At 45.1% G+C, this 18,370-nt stretch overlaps 1 protein-coding gene across 1 annotated transcript in view; it reads left to right on the forward strand.

Annotated features, from left to right (window-relative positions):
* Positions 1 to 4,785: 4,785 nt before the first annotated feature.
* The window catches only part of gfod1 (glucose-fructose oxidoreductase domain containing 1), a 43,039-nt gene continuing 29,454 nt past the window's right edge, over positions 4,786 to 18,370 (forward strand). The window contains exon 1 of the mRNA XM_035757289.2: positions 4,786 to 5,887. Within this exon, the coding sequence (XP_035613182.1) occupies positions 5,635 to 5,887 (253 nt within the window). The 5' untranslated portion in view covers positions 4,786 to 5,634. The remainder of the gene's footprint in view (positions 5,888 to 18,370) is intronic.

An 18,370-nucleotide genomic window follows, 5' to 3' on the forward strand; every position in this document is an offset into this window, starting at 1 on the left:
TTGTGCTCTGCTGCAGAATTCAAAGTAGCTCACATCCGTCATATGATAAGATATGCCAACTGCCAATGAGGTTCTAAGATTTCTCTTTTTCTTTTGCTTAAGCCTGTAGTATTATCCAGCATTGCAGCGTCACATGGTTTATCAGTCTCTCTGTGACATCCAATAACTTCACAACAAAGTTGACTACAAATGCAAAGTTGCCAATGTCTTTGCAATTGTTACAAACAAGCAAGACTGAGATGACTGCATTCAAATATAAACAGTAGGCTGTAGGCCTATTTCAATCATATTGAAATATATTTTATGTTCAATCGAGTTCTATTTTGCTACTTATAGGCTACTGTCTGTAATTTGTCTCAATATATTTCATGATGTGTAGCCTAACGTGTGCAATGACATGCCAAATCGGTGGTTTAGTGTCTCGATATTTGCAGCTCTCTAGGAGCTGATCCATTGCCAGTATTGTGAAACAATTATCATGTTAAGGAAATAATTTAATGGAGAAGGCTGATCCGAGAGCAGCATTCCCTTTCAAACACGTATGTGTACATTTATTTTGCAACTCTTGTGCACACAATGCGGGAGGTCTGGTTAGCATGTTAGGCTTATGCTTGTTTTAACAATGCATATTTCCTACAACAGCCAAAGACGTAACATTCGTTTCCCAAAACACCACACATCGAGAACAGTTGATTCGTGTGCCGTTGGAGCATGTGTCGATACTGAGATCAGTTGCTTCGTGCGCCGTTGGAGCATGTGTCGATACTGAGAACAGATGCTTCGTGCGCCGTTGGAGCATGTGTCGATACTGAGAACAGTTGCTTCGTGGGCCGTTGGAGCATGTGTCGATACTGAGATCAGTTGCTTCGTGCGCCGCTGGAGCATGTGTCGATACTGAGATCAGTTGCTTCGTGCGCCGTTGGAGCATGTGTCGATACTGAGAACAGATGCTTCGTGCGCCGTTGGAGCATGTGTCGATACTGAGAACAGTTGCTTCGTGCGCCGTTGGAGCATGTGTCGATACTGAGAACAGTTGCTTCGTGCGCCGTTGGAGCATGTGTCGATACTGAGAACAGATGCTTCGTGCGCCGTTGGAGCATGTGTCGATACTGAGATCAGTTGCTTCGTGCGCCGCTGGAGCATGTGTCGATACTGAGAACAGATGCTTCGTGCGCCGTTGGAGCATGTGTCGATACTGAGATCAGTTGCTTCGTGCGCCGTTGGAGCATGTGTCGATACTGAGAACAGTTGCTTCGTGCGCCGTTGGAGCATGTGTCGATACTGAGATCAGTTGCTTCGTGCGCCGTTGGAGCATGTGTTGATACTGAGAACAGTTGCTTCGTGCGCCGCTGGAGCATGTGTCGATACTGAGAACAGTTGCTTCGTGCGCCGCTGGAGCATGTGTCGATACTGAGAACAGATGCTTCGTGCGCCGTTGGAGCATGTGTCGATACTGAGAACAGATGCTTCGTGCGCCGTTGGAGCATGTGTCGATACTGAGAACAGATGCTTCGTGGGCCGTTGGAGCATGTGTCGATACTGAGAACAGTTGCTTCGTGCGCCGCTGGAGCATGTGTCGATACTGAGAACAGTTGCTTCGTGGGCCGTTGGAGCATGTGTCGATACTGAGAACAGTTGCTTCGTGGGCCGTTGGAGCATGTGTCGATACTGAGAACAGATGCTTCGTGGGCCGCTGGAGCATGTGTCGATACTGAGAACAGTTGCTTCGTGGGCCGTTGGAGCATGTGTCGATACTGAGATCAGTTGCTTCGTGGGCCGCTGGAGCATGTGTCGATACTGAGAACAGTTGCTTCGTGGGCCGTTGGAGCATGTGTCGATACTGAGAACAGATGCTTCGTGGGCCGTTGGAGCATGTGTCGATACTGAGAACAGTTGCTTCGTGGGCCGTTGGAGCATGTGTCGATACTGAGAACAGTTGCTTCGTGCGCCGCTGGAGCATGTGTCGATACTGAGAACAGTTGCTTCGTGGGCCGTTGGAGCATGTGTCGATACTGAGAACAGTTGCTTCGTGGGCCGTTGGAGCATGTGTCGATACTGAGAACAGATGCTTCGTGCGCCGTTGGAGCATGTGTCGATACTGAGAACAGATGCTTCGTGCGCCGTTGGAGCATGTGTCGATACTGAGAACAGTTGCTTCGTGGGCCGTTGGAGCATGTGTCGATACTGAGAACAGATGCTTCGTGCGCCGTTGGAGCATGTGTCGATACTGAGAACAGATGCTTCGTGCGCCGTTGGAGCATGTGTCGATACTGAGATCAGTTGCTTCGTGCGCCGTTGGAGCATGTGTCGATACTGAGAACAGTTGCTTCGTGCGCCGTTGGAGCATGTGTCGATACTGAGAACAGTTGCTTCGTGCGCCGTTGGAGCATGTGTCGATGCTGAGAACAGTTGCTTCGTGGGCCGTTGGAGCATGTGTCGATACTGAGAACAGTTGCTTCGTGTGCCGTTGGAGCATGTGTCGATACTGAGAACAGTTGCTTCGTGCGCCGTTGGAGCATGTGTCGATACTGAGAACAGTTGCTTCGTGGGCCGTTGGAGCATGTGTCGATACTGAGAACAGTTGCTTCGTGCGCCGTTGGAGCATGTGTCGATACTGAGAACAGTTGCTTCGTGTGCCGTTGGAGCATGTGTCGATACTGAGAACAGTTGCTTCGAGCGCCGTTGGAGCATGTGTCGATACTGAGAACAGTTGCTTCGTGCGCCGTTGGAGCATGTGTCGATACTGAGAACAGTTGCTTCGTGCGCCGTTGGAGCATGTGTCGATACTGAGAACAGTTGCTTCGTGCGCCGTTGGAGCATGTGTCGATACTGAGAACAGTTGCTTCGTGCGCCGTTGGAGCATGTGTCGATACTGAGAACAGTTGCTTCGTGGGCCGTTGGAGCATGTGTCGATACTGAGAACAGTTGCTTCGTGCGCCGTTGGAGCATGTGTCGATACTGAGAACAGTTGCTTCGTGGGCCGTTGGAGCATGTGTCGATACTGAGAACAGTTGCTTCGTGCGCCGTTGGAGCATGTGTCGATACTGAGAACAGATGCTTCGTGCGCCGTTGGAGCATGTGTCGATACTGAGAACAGTTGCTTCGTGCGCCGTTGGAGCATGTGTCGATACTGAGAACAGTTGCTTCGTGCGCCGTTGGAGCATGTGTCGATACTGAGAACAGATGCTTCGTGCGCCGTTGGAGCATGTGTCGATACTGAGAACAGATGCTTCGTGCGCCGTTGGAGCATGTGTCGATACTGAGAACAGATGCATGTGTCGATACTGAGAACAGTTGCTTCGTGCGCCGTTGGAGCATGTGTCGATACTGAGAACAGTTGCTTCGTGCGCCGTTGGAGCATGTGTCGATACTGAGAACAGTTGCTTCGTGCGCCGTTGGAGCATGTGTCGATACTGAGAACAGATGCTTCGTGCGCCGTTGGAGCATGTGTCGATACTGAGAACAGTTGCTTCGTGCTCCGCTGGAGCATGTGTCGATACTGAGATCAGTTGCTTCGTGGGCCGTTGGAGCATGTGTCGATACTGAGAACAGTTGCTTCGTGGGCCGTTGGAGCATGTGTCGATACTGAGAACAGTTGCTTCGTGCGCCGTTGGAGCATGTGTCGATACTGAGAACAGTTGCTTCGTGCGCCGTTGGAGCATGTGTCGATACTGAGAACAGATGCTTCGTGGGCCGTTGGAGCATGTGTCGATACTGAGAACAGTTGCTTCATGCGCCGTTGGAGCATGTGTCGATACTGAGAACAGTTGCTTCGTGCGCCGTTGGAGCATGTGTCGATACTGAGAACAGTTGCTTCATGCGCCGTTGGAGCATGTGTCGATACTGAGAACAGTTGCTTCGTGCGCCGTTGGAGCATGTGTCGATACTGAGAACAGTTGCTTCGTGGGCCGTTGGAGCATGTGTCGATACTGAGATCAGTTGCTTCGTGCGCCGTTGGAGCATGTGTCGATACTGAGAACAGTTGCTTCGTGCTCCGCTGGAGCATGTGTCGATACTGATAGGATCGAAAGAAAGACAGTGCTGCTCTCGGATCAGCTTTTATAATTAAAATCTTACTATATCATTATTTCGCAATACTGACAACGGATCAGCTTCTAGAGAAATACAGTACAGTGGCTTCAGAAAGGATTCACACCCCTTGACTTTAGTGCTTTGTTGGAAACAGGATGCATATTTTTGAATATTTGTATTCCATACTGGCTTCTTTCTTTTCACTCTGTCAATTATGTTAGTATTGTGGAGTAACTACAGTGTTGATCCGTCCTCAGTCTTCTCCTATCACAGCCATTAAACTCTGTAAATATTTTTAAATTCACCCTTGGCCTAATGGTGAAATCCCTGAGTGGTGTCCTTCCTCTCCTGCAACTGAGTTAGGAAGGATGTCTGTATCTTTGTAGTGACTGGGTGTATGTAATTAATAACTTTACCATGCTCAAAGGCTTGTTAACACATTTTTACTCCTGAATTTATGTTTGCTTTCCATAACAAAAGGGTTCACTACTTATTGACTCAAGACATTTCAGCTTTCCATTTTTTATTAATTTGTAAAGATTTTGAAACATAATTCCACTTTGACATTATGGGGTATTGTGTGTAGGACATTGACAAAAAGTGGGCGTGAATAATTTCTGAAGGCACTGTATTACCACCTACGGCTGCAAATATTGATGTGGCTTGTTCTAATGCTTACCCAATAAAAAAGTAACAAAATCACAGATTTGGCACATCATTGCGGCTGCGCACATGTTAGCCTGAAATGAAATAGAGACAAATTACAGACAGTTTACAAAGTCGCAAAATAAGGACAAAATAAAACACGACGCATTTAGCTGTTCTACGAGTGGTCTGAGGCAGGTGTTAGATTACGAACATTTTCAAGTGCAACGTTATCATAACGATGGTTTTGGTTAACAGCTCGGAGATGTAACGATACTCCTACAAAGGTTCTAACGATGATCTTAGCCGTAAAATGCTTTTTGGAGACCAGGCCCTGGTTTTTAATAAACTATACTCCGTTATTGCACCTGCTGCGACTATGATGGGCGTCAAATTCGAACCACTTCATACCAGGAGCGAGAGGGTTAAAACTGGGAGGGGATCACTCTCTGGAGCCTGACGTAGCCAGCACAGTCATTGCAGAACTGGGTTGCAACGTTATTAAAAGCTGCATAATACCGCTGGATCATTGGCGTTGCATGCATTTAAATACAGGCATCCTCCCAGGCCTATTGATGGCGACTGGAATGCTTTTTCACACCTCTACAACGTTAACAGGAAATTCGGACTTATTTACTTGGTTTCTATATCTGTACAGAGGGCGTTGCAGGAAAGACAGAAAGTGACATGCCCTTCATTCGTAGCCGGACGCGGTTAATTCAGAATGGTGCATTTTAATTTGTGTATCTAGAATACGCGGATTTTGGTATAATTGTTGTGATAACGGCGGATACGACAATATCTATTACAAATCGATCAAAACGGATGCTAAAATGCGAGGTGCCAAGTCGATTTGAGCGGGTGGATGGCCAATCTGATGTTAACAATTGCGTTTCTCCCCGCGACTGCCGCGTTGCTATGCTGTGAAGCTGGTCGGGAAGACCGGGCACTCGAGCCATGCTTCCCGGGGTCGGCGTGTTTGGCACCAGCTTGACCGCGCGTGTGATTATCCCTCTTCTGAAGAACGAAGGATTCGCCGTCAAGGCTCTATGGGGACGGACTCAGGAGGAAGCAGAGGAGTTGGCCAAGGAAATGGATGTACCGTTTTATACCAATAGAATCGACGACGTTTTGCTGCATCAGGATGTGGATTTGGTGTGCATTAACCTGCCTCCACCTTTGACGCGGCAGATTGCTGTCAAAACATTAGGTGAGTCGGGGATGCTGTGACACGAGCTTCCTTGGTGTGATAGCCTATATATGGCGTTTGACTTATTCCCCATTGATTTCACAAGGACAGTTATACAGCTTATTTCAACATTGCTATGTATTATTTTCAACGAACAGACGTAGAGTAAGGTAGGCTATTTGCGGAGAAGTGTATCTGATGTTGCCGACAGCAGTGGCAGTCTCTCCCAATCAGCTGCAATCCAAATGGATGAAAATGAGCAGCCTATACTTCTGTATAATCACTTTAAAATCCCTTACTAATAGGCCAGGGTTCGGGACACAATGTCCGTGCTATCTTAATGACGTCTTCTTCAACATGAACCAGTTGACATTTGGTAAGGCAGGAACTTTTGCAATTGAGTCTACAGTTATTCCATAATTATGACAGAAATGACTGGCTGACTATTTAAGGGTGCAACTGCAGCTGCAATTTGGGGTGTTCCTGCATGTGGGAATTCCTGCATCTGCAGGAACCCCTCTTTATTCGACACTACATTTACATTTACATTTAAGTCATTTAGCAGACGCTCTTATCCAGAGCGACTTACAAATTGGTGCATTCACCTTATGACATCCAGTGGAACAGCCACTTTACAATAGTGCATCTAAATATTTTAAGGGGGGGGGGGTGAGAAGGATTACTTTATCCTATCCTAGGTATTCCTTAAAGAGGTGGGGTTTCAGGTGTCTCCGGAAGGTGGTGATTGACTCCGCTGTCCTGGCGTCGTGAGGGAGTGTGTTCCACCATTGGGGAGCCAGAGCAGCGAACAGTTTTGACTGGGCGGAGCGGGAACTGTACTTCCTCAGTGGTAGGGAGGCGAGCAGGCCAGAGGTGGATGAACGCAGTGCCCTTGTTTGGGTGTAGGGCCTGATCAGAGCCTGGAGGTAACACTACATGACTAAAAGTATGTGGACACCTGCTTGTCAAAAATCTCATTCCATAATCATGGGCATTAATATGGAGTTGGTCCCCCCCTTTGATGCTAAAACAGCATCCACTTTTCAGGTAAGTCTTTCCACTAGATGTTGGAACATTGCTGCGGGACTTGCTTCCATTTACCGACAAGTGTTAGGGAGGTTGGGCATTGCTGTTAGATGATTTGGCCTGGCTCGCAGTCTACCTTCCAATTCATTCCAAAGGTGTTCGAAGGGGTTGAGATCAGGGCTCTGTGCAGGCCAGTCAAGTTCTTCCACACCGATCTCAACAAACCTTTTCTGTATGAACCTCACTTTGTGCATGGGGGCATTATCATGCTGAAACAGGAAAGGGCCTTCCCCAAACTGTTGCCACAAAGTTGGAAGCACAGTATTGTCTAGAATGTTGTATGCTGTAGCGTTAAGATTTCCCTTCCTGCAGTTCCGTTAACGACGGCGAGGGCAGGTGTTCGGGCAGTCGGGAGCGAAGGACACTGCGCTAGCTTAACCAGCTAGGCCTAAGGAGGACTCCAGTACACTGGAGGTGGGGAAGGCTGGCACACAATGTCGCTAGCACACAGTGTCGCCCCCGCCTCCCACCTGCTCTGTACCGGAGTAGCTAGCTGTAAGTGGGGGCGACACTGGTATACCGTGTCCTTCGTCCCAGCCTGTCGGTTACGGTTTTCTATGGTACACAGCAGGCGGGAGGCGGGGGCGAGATCTAGCTAGTTAGCACACAGTGTTGCTCTCGACTCCTGCCTGCTTTACTCGCAAGAGGCGGGGGTAACCAGTAGACCGTGTCCTTTGCCACTGCCTGTCGGGCACTGTTTTCCTGCAGTTCTGTTAAAGACGGTGAGGGCAGGCTGGGGAGGGGGGGTGTTCATGCAGGAACCAATGGGATACTCGTGGTGGGGGTGTTCCTGTAGATGCCCACAGGCAGGAATGCTCCAAATTGCAGGCTGCAGTTGCACACTATTGGACTATTTGCCTCTAGTCTAGACCATGTGATAATGGATAAATCAGATGGACAGACTGACACATGCAGGTGTCCAGTGACGATGATGAAATGGGAAATAACCCCACGCTGGCCGAGCCAGCAGAGGGCAAAACACATCACTAAGGCAACATCACAGAGAATGATACCCTTAATAAATAAAACCCTCTTAATAAGCCTACTTTCTGCGGTTCCTGGAGCTGTGGCCTTGTTACATAAGTAGAGGCTGAATATAGTTACATGATGTAGGATCTTAATTTGATCACTCTTTTGTTGGTAAGAGTTTTCTTGCATAGTAGGAAATGCAATATTGTAGTGTTTTCAAGGTTTAAAAAGACTTCTAAAAGTTTTTAATTTCCACTAAATTTTTTTTTTTTCTTTTCAATTTTTATTATTATATTTCGTGGTATTCAATTGGTAGTTACATTCTTCTCTCATTGCTGCAACTCCCGTACGGACTCCGAAGAGGCGAAGTCGAGAGCCGTGCGTCCTCCGAAACACAACACAACCCAACCAAGCCGCACTGCTTCTTGACACAATGCCCACTTAACCCGGAAGCCAGCAGCACCAATGTGTCGGAGGAAACACTGTACACCTGGCGACCGTGTCAGCGTGCACTGCGCCCGGCCCGCCACGGAAGTTTCTCGTGCACGATGGGACAAGGACATTCCTGCCGGCCAAACCCTCCCCTAACCCGGATGACACTGGGCCAATTGTGCGCCGCCCCATGGGTCTCCCGGTTGCGGCCGGCTGGGACAGAGCCTGGACTCAAACCCAGGAATCTCTAGTGGCTCAACTAGGACTGCGATGCATTGCCTTATACCACTGCGCAACTCAGGAGGCCACCACTTTAACATTTCAGACATGATTTGCCCTGATATAAAATGTATCAATCATTTTAATCCATATAATAATTCACATTTCCTGTTGCTGCAGGATTATGTCCCTACTGTAGCAAACTGGCTCACATTAAGATCCTACATCTGTAGCTAGCATTAGGGTCAGACTCAGCAGATAGGAAATTATGGACTTTAAGAGGCAGTTTAGCAGAGTTAAACTAGTAGTAATTACAGTCTAACAGTGGCGTTTGGTGCCGTTTTAAGATGAGGGAAGACAATATATTTTTTCATGAGCACAGCCTTATTTCTATTAAAGCATATATAGCTAGCTCTCTCTTGCTTCTCCTTCGTTTTTGAAGAAATTTATTTAAAAAAAAATGTTTAACTATTCTTTCTCTCTCTTTGAATCAAATACTTACCAGATGTTATGCATTGCACTGATATCTGGCTATAACTAAGGCCTTCTAGTAAGATTCATTCTCTGATCCTTTGATTGGGTGGACAAAATGTCCTCCGGAAGTGAATTACTGTGTAACTCTATGGAAGGGGGTGAGAACCATGAGCCTTCTCGGATTTGTATCGAAATCAATGTACCCAGAGGAGGACGGAAACTAGCTATCCTCCGGCTACACCATGGTGCTTACCCCACAGAGTGCTTTTGAGGCAACTGTAGACCTTCATTGCAAAACAGTGTGTTTTAGAGGGGTTGGGTTAAATGCGTAAGACACGTTTCAATTGAATGCATTCAGTTGTACAACTGACTAGGGAAAGGGAGATACATTTCAGTTGGACAACTGACTAGTTGTCTTACGCATTAACCCAACCCTTCTGAATCAGAGCGGTGTGAGGGGGTTGCCTTAATCAACATCCATGTCTTTGGCGCCTGGGGAACAGTGGGTTAACTGCCTTGTTCAGAATTACAGATTTTTACCTTGTCAGCTCAGAGATTCAATCCAGCAACCTTTTGGTTACTGGCCCAACGCTCTAACAACTAGGCTACCTGCCGCTAGGTATCCCTCTTTCCCTTTCCTTAATCAATTATTTGGTGACGTGAATATTTTATTTTACTAGGCAAGTTAGTTAAGAACAAATTCTTATTTTCAATGACGGCCTAGGAACAGTGGGTTAACTGCCTTGTTCAGGGGCAGAACGACGGGATTCGATCGGTTACAAGGCCAACGCTCTAACCACTAGGCTACCCTGCTGCCCCTATTTAGTATAGTTTTATCTTAAAATGATAGCTTTTTTAAATGTTTCACTATTTTTATTTTTATGAAATCCACTGAGGAGGAGGGTCCTCCCCTTCCTCCTCTGTCCTCTGAGGAGCCTCCACTGCAGTGTCAGATACTACACGGGTATAAGAGCAATATGAAATGTTGCCCAGATGAGTACTGGCCAGTGTGTGTTCAACCTATAACCATGTAGCTGATGTGATGTCAACCCTTCCTAACCTGGAAGGCTTGTGCTCACTGTCCAGACCAATGTATTTGTTTATCGTTAATGTGTGAAGATGACATTTTACTTGTCATTTACCTTTCTTTGAACTGTGACCAAAGCAGCAGCAGCAGCAGCCGCCGACAGGAGCACCAGATAGCAGCCTCAAGGACACAGCAGTGGTAGAACTGGGTGGTGGCGTCTCTTCGGTAGAAAATGCTTGGGGTCGTTAAGGTTCATTGACCGTAGTAAAAAAAGATTGGACAATTGAAACAGATGTTTCACCGGATGTATAAATCTGAAGCATCCGGTTGTCATTTCCACTCACCACCAAATATGGTGATGAGAGGAGGCCCAGTGGCCGGCAGTGGGAGAAGATGGAGTGAGATGGATTTTGCCCGACATTCTGCAAATTTTCGCATTGATGAAACATTTGAGCTCAATACAGTTTTCTGTTCCCAAAACTTGAACATGTTACGAACAAAGTGGACTCCGTTTTTGTAGACTTTACCCTTTGCCAAAGTTTTGAAAAAGTGTGTCATTTTGGAGTTCAAGGGCTGATTGAGTTATTGCACACTTAACAGCGTAGGCGTTCCCTACCCTTTTTGTGGTACCTTGTTAGAAAAGTATAACCAGAGCCTGAAGATATCAACAGTCACTTTTGGAGTGAATTCATTGTACTAATTTGTTAAAGGTGTGCCGATATGCGTGCAATGGTCTTTGTCATAACTTGAACTTTACTCTGGCGTGTGTAAATAAAGTGGCCACCAACCGTGACCACTCTGGTGTAAACATGTCATCTAGCTTCTGTTTTGACAGTCTTTCTTAGAGCCCCTTATTACATTTCCCACCCCAGTTTTGTTGGTTTGGGTTAATTTAGTGACAGTGCTAGCAGATGATTGATGAGGGCAAGGCAAGCCTCTGTTTACTCCATGACTGGGCTAATGTGAAATATTAGAAGGTGTGATCACACACCACCTATGATTTTGTTCCATTTATTGCTGTGGTGACTGTCTTCATGTTCCCTCTCCACCTGAACAGGTACTGACATTTTGAATTACTTTACGTTCTCATGTCTCACTATGTCAACCTGGAACGCTGCAGCCCTGCCCCTCCTCGACCAGTTTCCTCCATGTCTCATTGTGTCAAACATTATTTCTGGAACTCTGTCTCTCTCTCTCTCTCTCTCTCTCTCTCTCTCTCTCTCTCTGTCATGAGGAGGAGGAGGGTCAAGATACAGCAGCCCATGATGGCTCAGGAAATTGCTTTGGCCACCAACCCACGCTGGCTTGGAATAGTGGCCGTTGAATGCAAAGCTACTTCCCCTTTTCAGGGTGTGTGACAAGGCAATGCTTATCTCTCTAACACCGGCTTGTTGACCTCGTGCATCGTGTCGATAAGCACTAATCAGACGATTGCAGAACTGGAATTTGCACTTGGAAGGTATTTGCCGACTGTCTAACCAAAATCATGGATGGGGCCGGCCTGACAATGGACGTTGAACCAAACTAAGGGGACCAGGGTGAAACACTGGCATGAGGCAAGTGATGTTTCCCAAGCAACTGGTATTGTTATGCGGTTTTACCCCTCAGTGTAACAATCTTGGTCACATTACAGCAAACTGGTCTAACCAACAAGGCCACATCTTCAAAAGGAATTTCTCCTTTGTTTTTCTCCCTTCCTCCTTCCTACTATAGCATTACTAAGGCATCTGATGTTGGGAGTCTGAGACATTTCTCAGGGAATTGGTGCGCTGGTTGGGATTAGTAGCTCATCTTACAGTCTTCAGTTAAAGGACTTGCGTTAGCACCTAGAATGTATTGCCCAACAGTGTAAAGTGCATCAGTGTTTAGGCTGTTAAGGATTAGAAACTCCCTCACTCACTCAAGTTTTACCCAAATTCATTAGCATTTCTTCTGCACTTGAGCCCAAATAATTTCCATTTGCTGCTGTGCATTCTAGCAAGGAGATGGAGGATAAGATCAGATTGTGTGATGTAGGACAGATGATAGATGGAATCAGAGACTGGAAGCAAATGTATTTTGAGGAAGAGGTGCTGGTGCACTTTCCCTCCCTTTTGCAGATTTGTCTTGTAGGCGGGAAGAAAATATAGGCGGGAAGAAAATATAGGCGAGAAGACATTTTTAAACCTGTTTTGATGCACACTCACCATCTAGCACGTTCATCTGGTGTAGAGCGCGTGTGACACAGGTAGAGCCTTGAGCCTTCCTGTGCAATTCATGAATGAGCACGAAGAATACAAAGCCAAGTAGTGAAACCACAGTGTTGACTTGGTACAATAATTAGCCTACAAATGGCATCTTATCAGTACATTGACCAAGTATCGCCTGTTAATCGTTTGGCCTATCTGTCTCTTCTCTCTATGGCATGTCAATCTGTCCGTCTATTTCTAAGTGTCCCTGGTTAGTTTAGACTGCTCACTCCCACTGTGAAGTAGTTTCAAAGGAACAGAAACCCTACGGAGACGTGATGGGTGAACTAGTTGGGCCTGGGAGGGAGGAGGAGGTTGACAGACTTCTAGTCTTCTCCACGTCCCATTTTCCTTTGACCTATATGTCGTTATCAATAAAACGTCACAATACGGTGCAGAGCATTTGATTTGACTCCTGGGGGGGGGGGGCAAGGAGACCCACAGCTCCTCTGAAACCATCAACAACTACGTGCTGTTTTCAAGGGATTGTTAAATAAATGTTAGCACTATTTGGTTTTAATATCATCACTTCTCAAAGAGCATAGTCAACACAACAACACATTTTCCCACTATTCCACATTTTGCTCTATCAGAGTTTACAGCAAGCAACTGCATGCTTTTCATGATCAGTAAACATCAATCGATCATGTAGTTTCAGATACGCGAGGGTAGCCTATCCATTTGGCATGTAGCTAACAACATGTCATTTAGCTTCCTTCATCAGAGGTTAGGCTTTTGGAAAGAGCTTGACATCGGCAAGTCCTTGTCCTGGTAAAGTCTGACTACTGTTATCACCACTAGCATGGCAAGCAAATCTAACAATATTTGGATATCGCCATCTGGTTTATCTCCTGAAAGTTAGCTTGTTAACGAGCCATATTGAAGTCATCTGTTATTAGCTAGCTAGCTAGCCAATTTGACGTGGTCCATCAATCCATGTAGCCTGTCATATCTGTCAGTAGCAATCATGATGAAACAACCTTAAAAACAATGTTGAAAGTGGGATATTAGCTAATTTCGCTAGGTAGACCTACATTGGTTGGAGGACAAAGTACTTTAGGTCTACTTACCACTATCTTTAGCCAATTATACGAAGTTTCTACCGGTAGCTTGCAAGGTAAACATTATCAGCTAATAGTAAATCGGCAACACAGGAGGCTGCTGAGGGGAGGAAGGCTCATAATAATGTCCGTAACACAGCAAATGGAATGGCATCAATCACATGGAAACCATTTGTTTGATGTATTTGATACCATTCCGCTCCAGCCATTACCACAAGCCCGTCCTCCCCAATTAAGATGCCACCAACCTCCTGTGATCGGCAAATGTGCCCTTCTGCTGCTTGGCAGGCAGAGCCAACAAAGGATGGGAAATTAATCCTAAACCACATACTTGTCAGTTACAGTTAACTTTTTATTTTTAGACCACTCAAATATCCAATTGTAATGAACAAAAATATATACGAAACATGCAACAATTTCATTGGTTGTACTGAGTTACAGTTTATATAAGGAAATCTGTCAATGTAAATAAATTCAGTAAGGCCCTAATCTATGGATTTCACATGACTGGGAATACAGATATGCATCACAGATACTGTACCTTAAAAGAATGGGTCACACAATTGGCCTTAGGATCTTGTCACAGTATTTTTGTTCATTCAAATTTCCATCGATAAAATGCAATTCTGTTCGTTGTCCGTAGCTTATGCCTGCCCATACCATAACCCCACTGCCATAATGTTCACAACGTTGAAATCAGCAAACCAAACCGCTCGCCCACACGACACCGTGCACGTGGTCTGTGGTTGTGAGGCCGATTGGATGTACTGCCAAATTCTCTAAAACAACGGAGGCGGCTTATGGTAGAGAAATGAACATTAATTTCTCTGGCAACAGCTCTGGTGGACATTCCTGCAGTCAGAATGACAATTGCACGGTCCCTTAACTTGAGACGTAACATTGTTGTGTGACAAAATTGAACATTTTAGAGTTGCCTTTTATTGTAATGATCATGCTGTTTAGGAGCTTCTTGATATGCCAAACCTGTCAGGTGGATGGATTATCTTGGTGAAGGAGAAATTCTCACTGACAGGGATGTAAACAAATTTGTGCACAAGATTTGTGAGAAATTAGGTTTATGTGCATATGACAAAATTCAAGGATCTTTTATCTCCGCTCATGAAACATGGGACCAACACTTTACGTGTTATGTTTATATATTTGTTCAGTGGAATTGTGTCCAATATTGAGAGATATCGTGAGGCTACCCTCACACATCTGAAATTACATGATCAATTGATGTTGACTGATCATGAGAAGCATGCATTTACTTACTGTGTAACTCTGATTACAGAACAATTTTTTTTGCATGGAATAATCAGACATTTGATGTTCTGATCTATGCTCTTCAAGGGGTGATGATATTGCAACCAAATAGTTAACATGTATTTAACAATCGCTTGACAACGGCACAAATTTGTCAATGGTTTTAGCGGAGCTGAGGTCTCCTTGCCCGGCAGCAAGAAATCGAACGCTCTGCACCTTATTGTAACATTTTAATGATAACGACCTACTCAGAATTGTCTTATCAGTGCATGCAAAGGAGAAGAGATGAGGAAAGGAGGCCACTTTATTCTATTGAGATGCAGCCTCTGCTCTCTGGCTCAGTGTTGGGGTCTATGATGCAACTGACCTTTGCAGCACTGTGTGAGCCTGCTTGCACTCCTAAACCTGACCCTGGTTTCAGCGGCCGGGGCTATCGGGTAACAGGTCAGCGTCCTCTGAGACGCGCAGACCGACACTTCCTCATCAATAGAAGAAGTCCAAGCGGAGCTACCTGCTAGTGGTGTGCAGCTGTAGTGATTATAAACTGAGTGGTTTGAGCCCTGAATGCTGATTGATTGACAGCTATGGTATATCAGACTGTATACCATGGGTATAACAAAACATTTATTTTTACTGCCCTAATTACATTGGTAACCAGGTTTTATAATAGCAATAAGGCACCTCGCGGGTATGTGGTATATGGCCAACTGCGTTGCGTCGTGCCTAAAAACAGCCCGTAGCCGTGGTATATTGGCCATATACCACACCCCCTCGGGCCTAATTAATTATATCCTGTGGAGAGTAGGCCTCCTCTAGCCTAAACACTAGCACTGCCCAGATACTACACTTCCAATACATTTGGTACCTACCAACTCTGCCTGGATTGGATATCATCATGTACCCTGCAGTTACCTCACATGCGTGTAGGTTATGCTAGCTGAAACCGGCTGACCTCTGACACTTTCTGTGGGCTTAAAGCCTTGCAATTGCTCACCCTACACTGGTGGATATACTACAGCCACCTATCATGCTGTGGAGAAGTCTGAAGGAGGTCTTTCTAGGGAGCTTGGTTATGTGAATGTACTAGAGCAGCCCTCCACAGGATATCTTCCTCTGAGAGAATGATGATGTCCAAAATGTAATGTGACAAGCCTTCAGGGCACCCAGAACATTGTGTTCTAGATTAACTATTGGTCTTCCACTTCTTTCCATTGCCCTCTGTTCTAGGTCCCTATTGTCAAGACTCAAGCTGTGTGTGTTTGTAGCTTTTTTGGCTCGGTGTTAGCCAGACGTATAGGAGACCGAATGACAGTGCCATTCCCATGCTTTTCCTCAATGTCGCTACTTGTTTTTTGGGAGTTTCCCGGCCCTTCATGTTCCATCCTGTTGGACGTCCATTTACATGCTAATAGAAGCTGCAGAGGGAGAGTGGGAGAAAGAGAGAAAGGGCCCTGGTCTTAAGGTCCTGTGAAATTGCCTTTGTTTGCAAACTGAATCGCAGAACAGGAGCTCTTTCAGGATACCTTCTCCCGGTGCTGAAAAGTGAGCATTCCTCAATTGGGGGGAAGAGTTTACTCTTCGAAGCCCGTCTGTCTCTATGAAATGAGGGTCTGTTGTTTCGCTGCTCTGTGCCTCCACTTGTTGTTTGTGTTTTAGAAAGTGCCTCAATGGCTACATTTGGCCATGCACCCCACAAACAGTGATGCCTGGATGCCTCCATTCCTTACTTCTATTCATGTTGTGACACGCTGCACTAATCGCCAGAAATTGTGCCCGTCATCCAAATATCCATCCAAAAATGTTCTGCAGGATTGCCCTTGTTGTTGCCAAATAATGTATCTGCTGACTGTTGTGGGGGCATCTTGATTGATGTTCCTTTGACCAGAAGTGAAGCGTAGGCATTTGCCATAAACCAATCCTTCTAGGTGAGGTTAAACAGGGATAATCTTGTCTACACAAAGTACAGACTTGCAGCTACTGTACCAGTCGGTAAGAAATCAGGGATGATGTCATTGTTCTGCACTGCAAACACTCATGGACACAGAACCTATTGTTTCAAGATTTTGAAAAGTGATTTATTGTTGATAGGATCTCTTTTTTTTTTTTTTGCTGATATTATTATCATTAACAAGGTGGAATCCTCACGTAACAGAGATTCCATGCCAGCACAGCAAAAATATTTTCTGACTATCTCCGATTGTTCTAATATAATAATATATGCCATTTAGCGGACGCTTTTATCCAAAGCGACTTACAGTCATGTGTGCATACATTCTACGTATGGGTGGTCCCGGGAATCGAACCCACTACCCTGGCGTTACAAGCGCCATGCTCTACCAACTGAGCTACAGGACAATTCTTACATAGAAACTTCATTGGGATGTTTGACATGCTTTTTCCATTTGTATCACTAACCATTTTTGAGAGAATCATGATGAAATTGGCCATTTTACAGCCCTTTTAAGACTATATGATCTGTGAACTGTGAACTGTACATGATACAGACATCTTGGTGTCATTATACTCCTTAGTGTGCTCTATAATATGGAGTATGTCCACATTCTGAAATAAAAATGTTCACAAATGTATTCAGCATAAATATTAATATCTCAAAAGTACTCTTTTAGTTTTGGTCATTTTATGATATTGTTTGTAACAATATACTGTACAAGTACATCACATTTCCAGAATGGGCTCTCTCCTAAATCTAATCAATTTTATGAGCACCACCAACACTGTGAATGGGAAAATGGATTCAAATGGGACTTGCTGAATGTGCAATCCTAAAAGGCTGTGATTGGTTAATGACCTATAAAGTCATTTTCTATCCATAAATTGGGAGGTTCGAGCCCACAATGCTGATTGGTTGAAAACCGTGGTATATCAGACCGTATACCATGGGTATGACCCCGAAATACTTTTACTGTTCTAATTACGTTGGTAACCAATTTATAATAGCAATAAGGCACCTCTGGGGTTTGTGGTATATGGTCAATATACCACGGCTAATGGCTGTATCCCGGCACCCCGCTTTATGTCGTGCGTAAGAACAGCCATATACCACACCTCCCCGGGCTAAGTATGGGTCATTATATAATAATAAAGTATCAGAAAGCCCACTCTGGAAATCTTAACCTGTTTGAAGCATAAATTATTACAATGTCTAAAAATAAACAACAAAAAGGGTACTTTTGAAATATTATTATATTTTGATGTTGAACAGATTAATGTGAAAATTGATTTCACAATCTAGATATAGTGCATATTTGAGAGCACACTATAAGGAATATAATGACACCGAGATGTTGTCCGTGTCTTGCACGGTTGACAGATCATAGGGTCTTACAGGAGGCATGTATAGGTCTAAAAAGGTCACGTTCATCTCATAAATAAAGCATGTCAAACAATGAAGTTAATATGTGCGAATTGCCAGAACAATCTGAGATACCAAAAATATTTTCGGACTACGCTGGTGTGGAATCTCCCCCAAATGTCTTAAATATCCTTTTTGTGCATTTGCACAGGAGCAGCCACACTTGTGTTTCATAAGTGGACAATGGGGAATAGAAACAGGTGGCAGTCCCATGAGGGGAGAGCAGACTGCTCTGGAAGGCCACCAACATTCACCTGCATTCCTAAAGAGCCTTAACTTAATATTTGGTCTGACAGTGCGGTACCCCAGTCAGTAACGCGTCTACAACTGTGTTTTAATGCTTATAGATGGGGTTTGTAACACCATTGA

Source organism: Oncorhynchus keta, chromosome 4 (genome assembly GCF_023373465.1).
Source record: "Oncorhynchus keta strain PuntledgeMale-10-30-2019 chromosome 4, Oket_V2, whole genome shotgun sequence".
Lineage (NCBI taxonomy): Eukaryota > Metazoa > Chordata > Actinopteri > Salmoniformes > Salmonidae > Oncorhynchus > Oncorhynchus keta.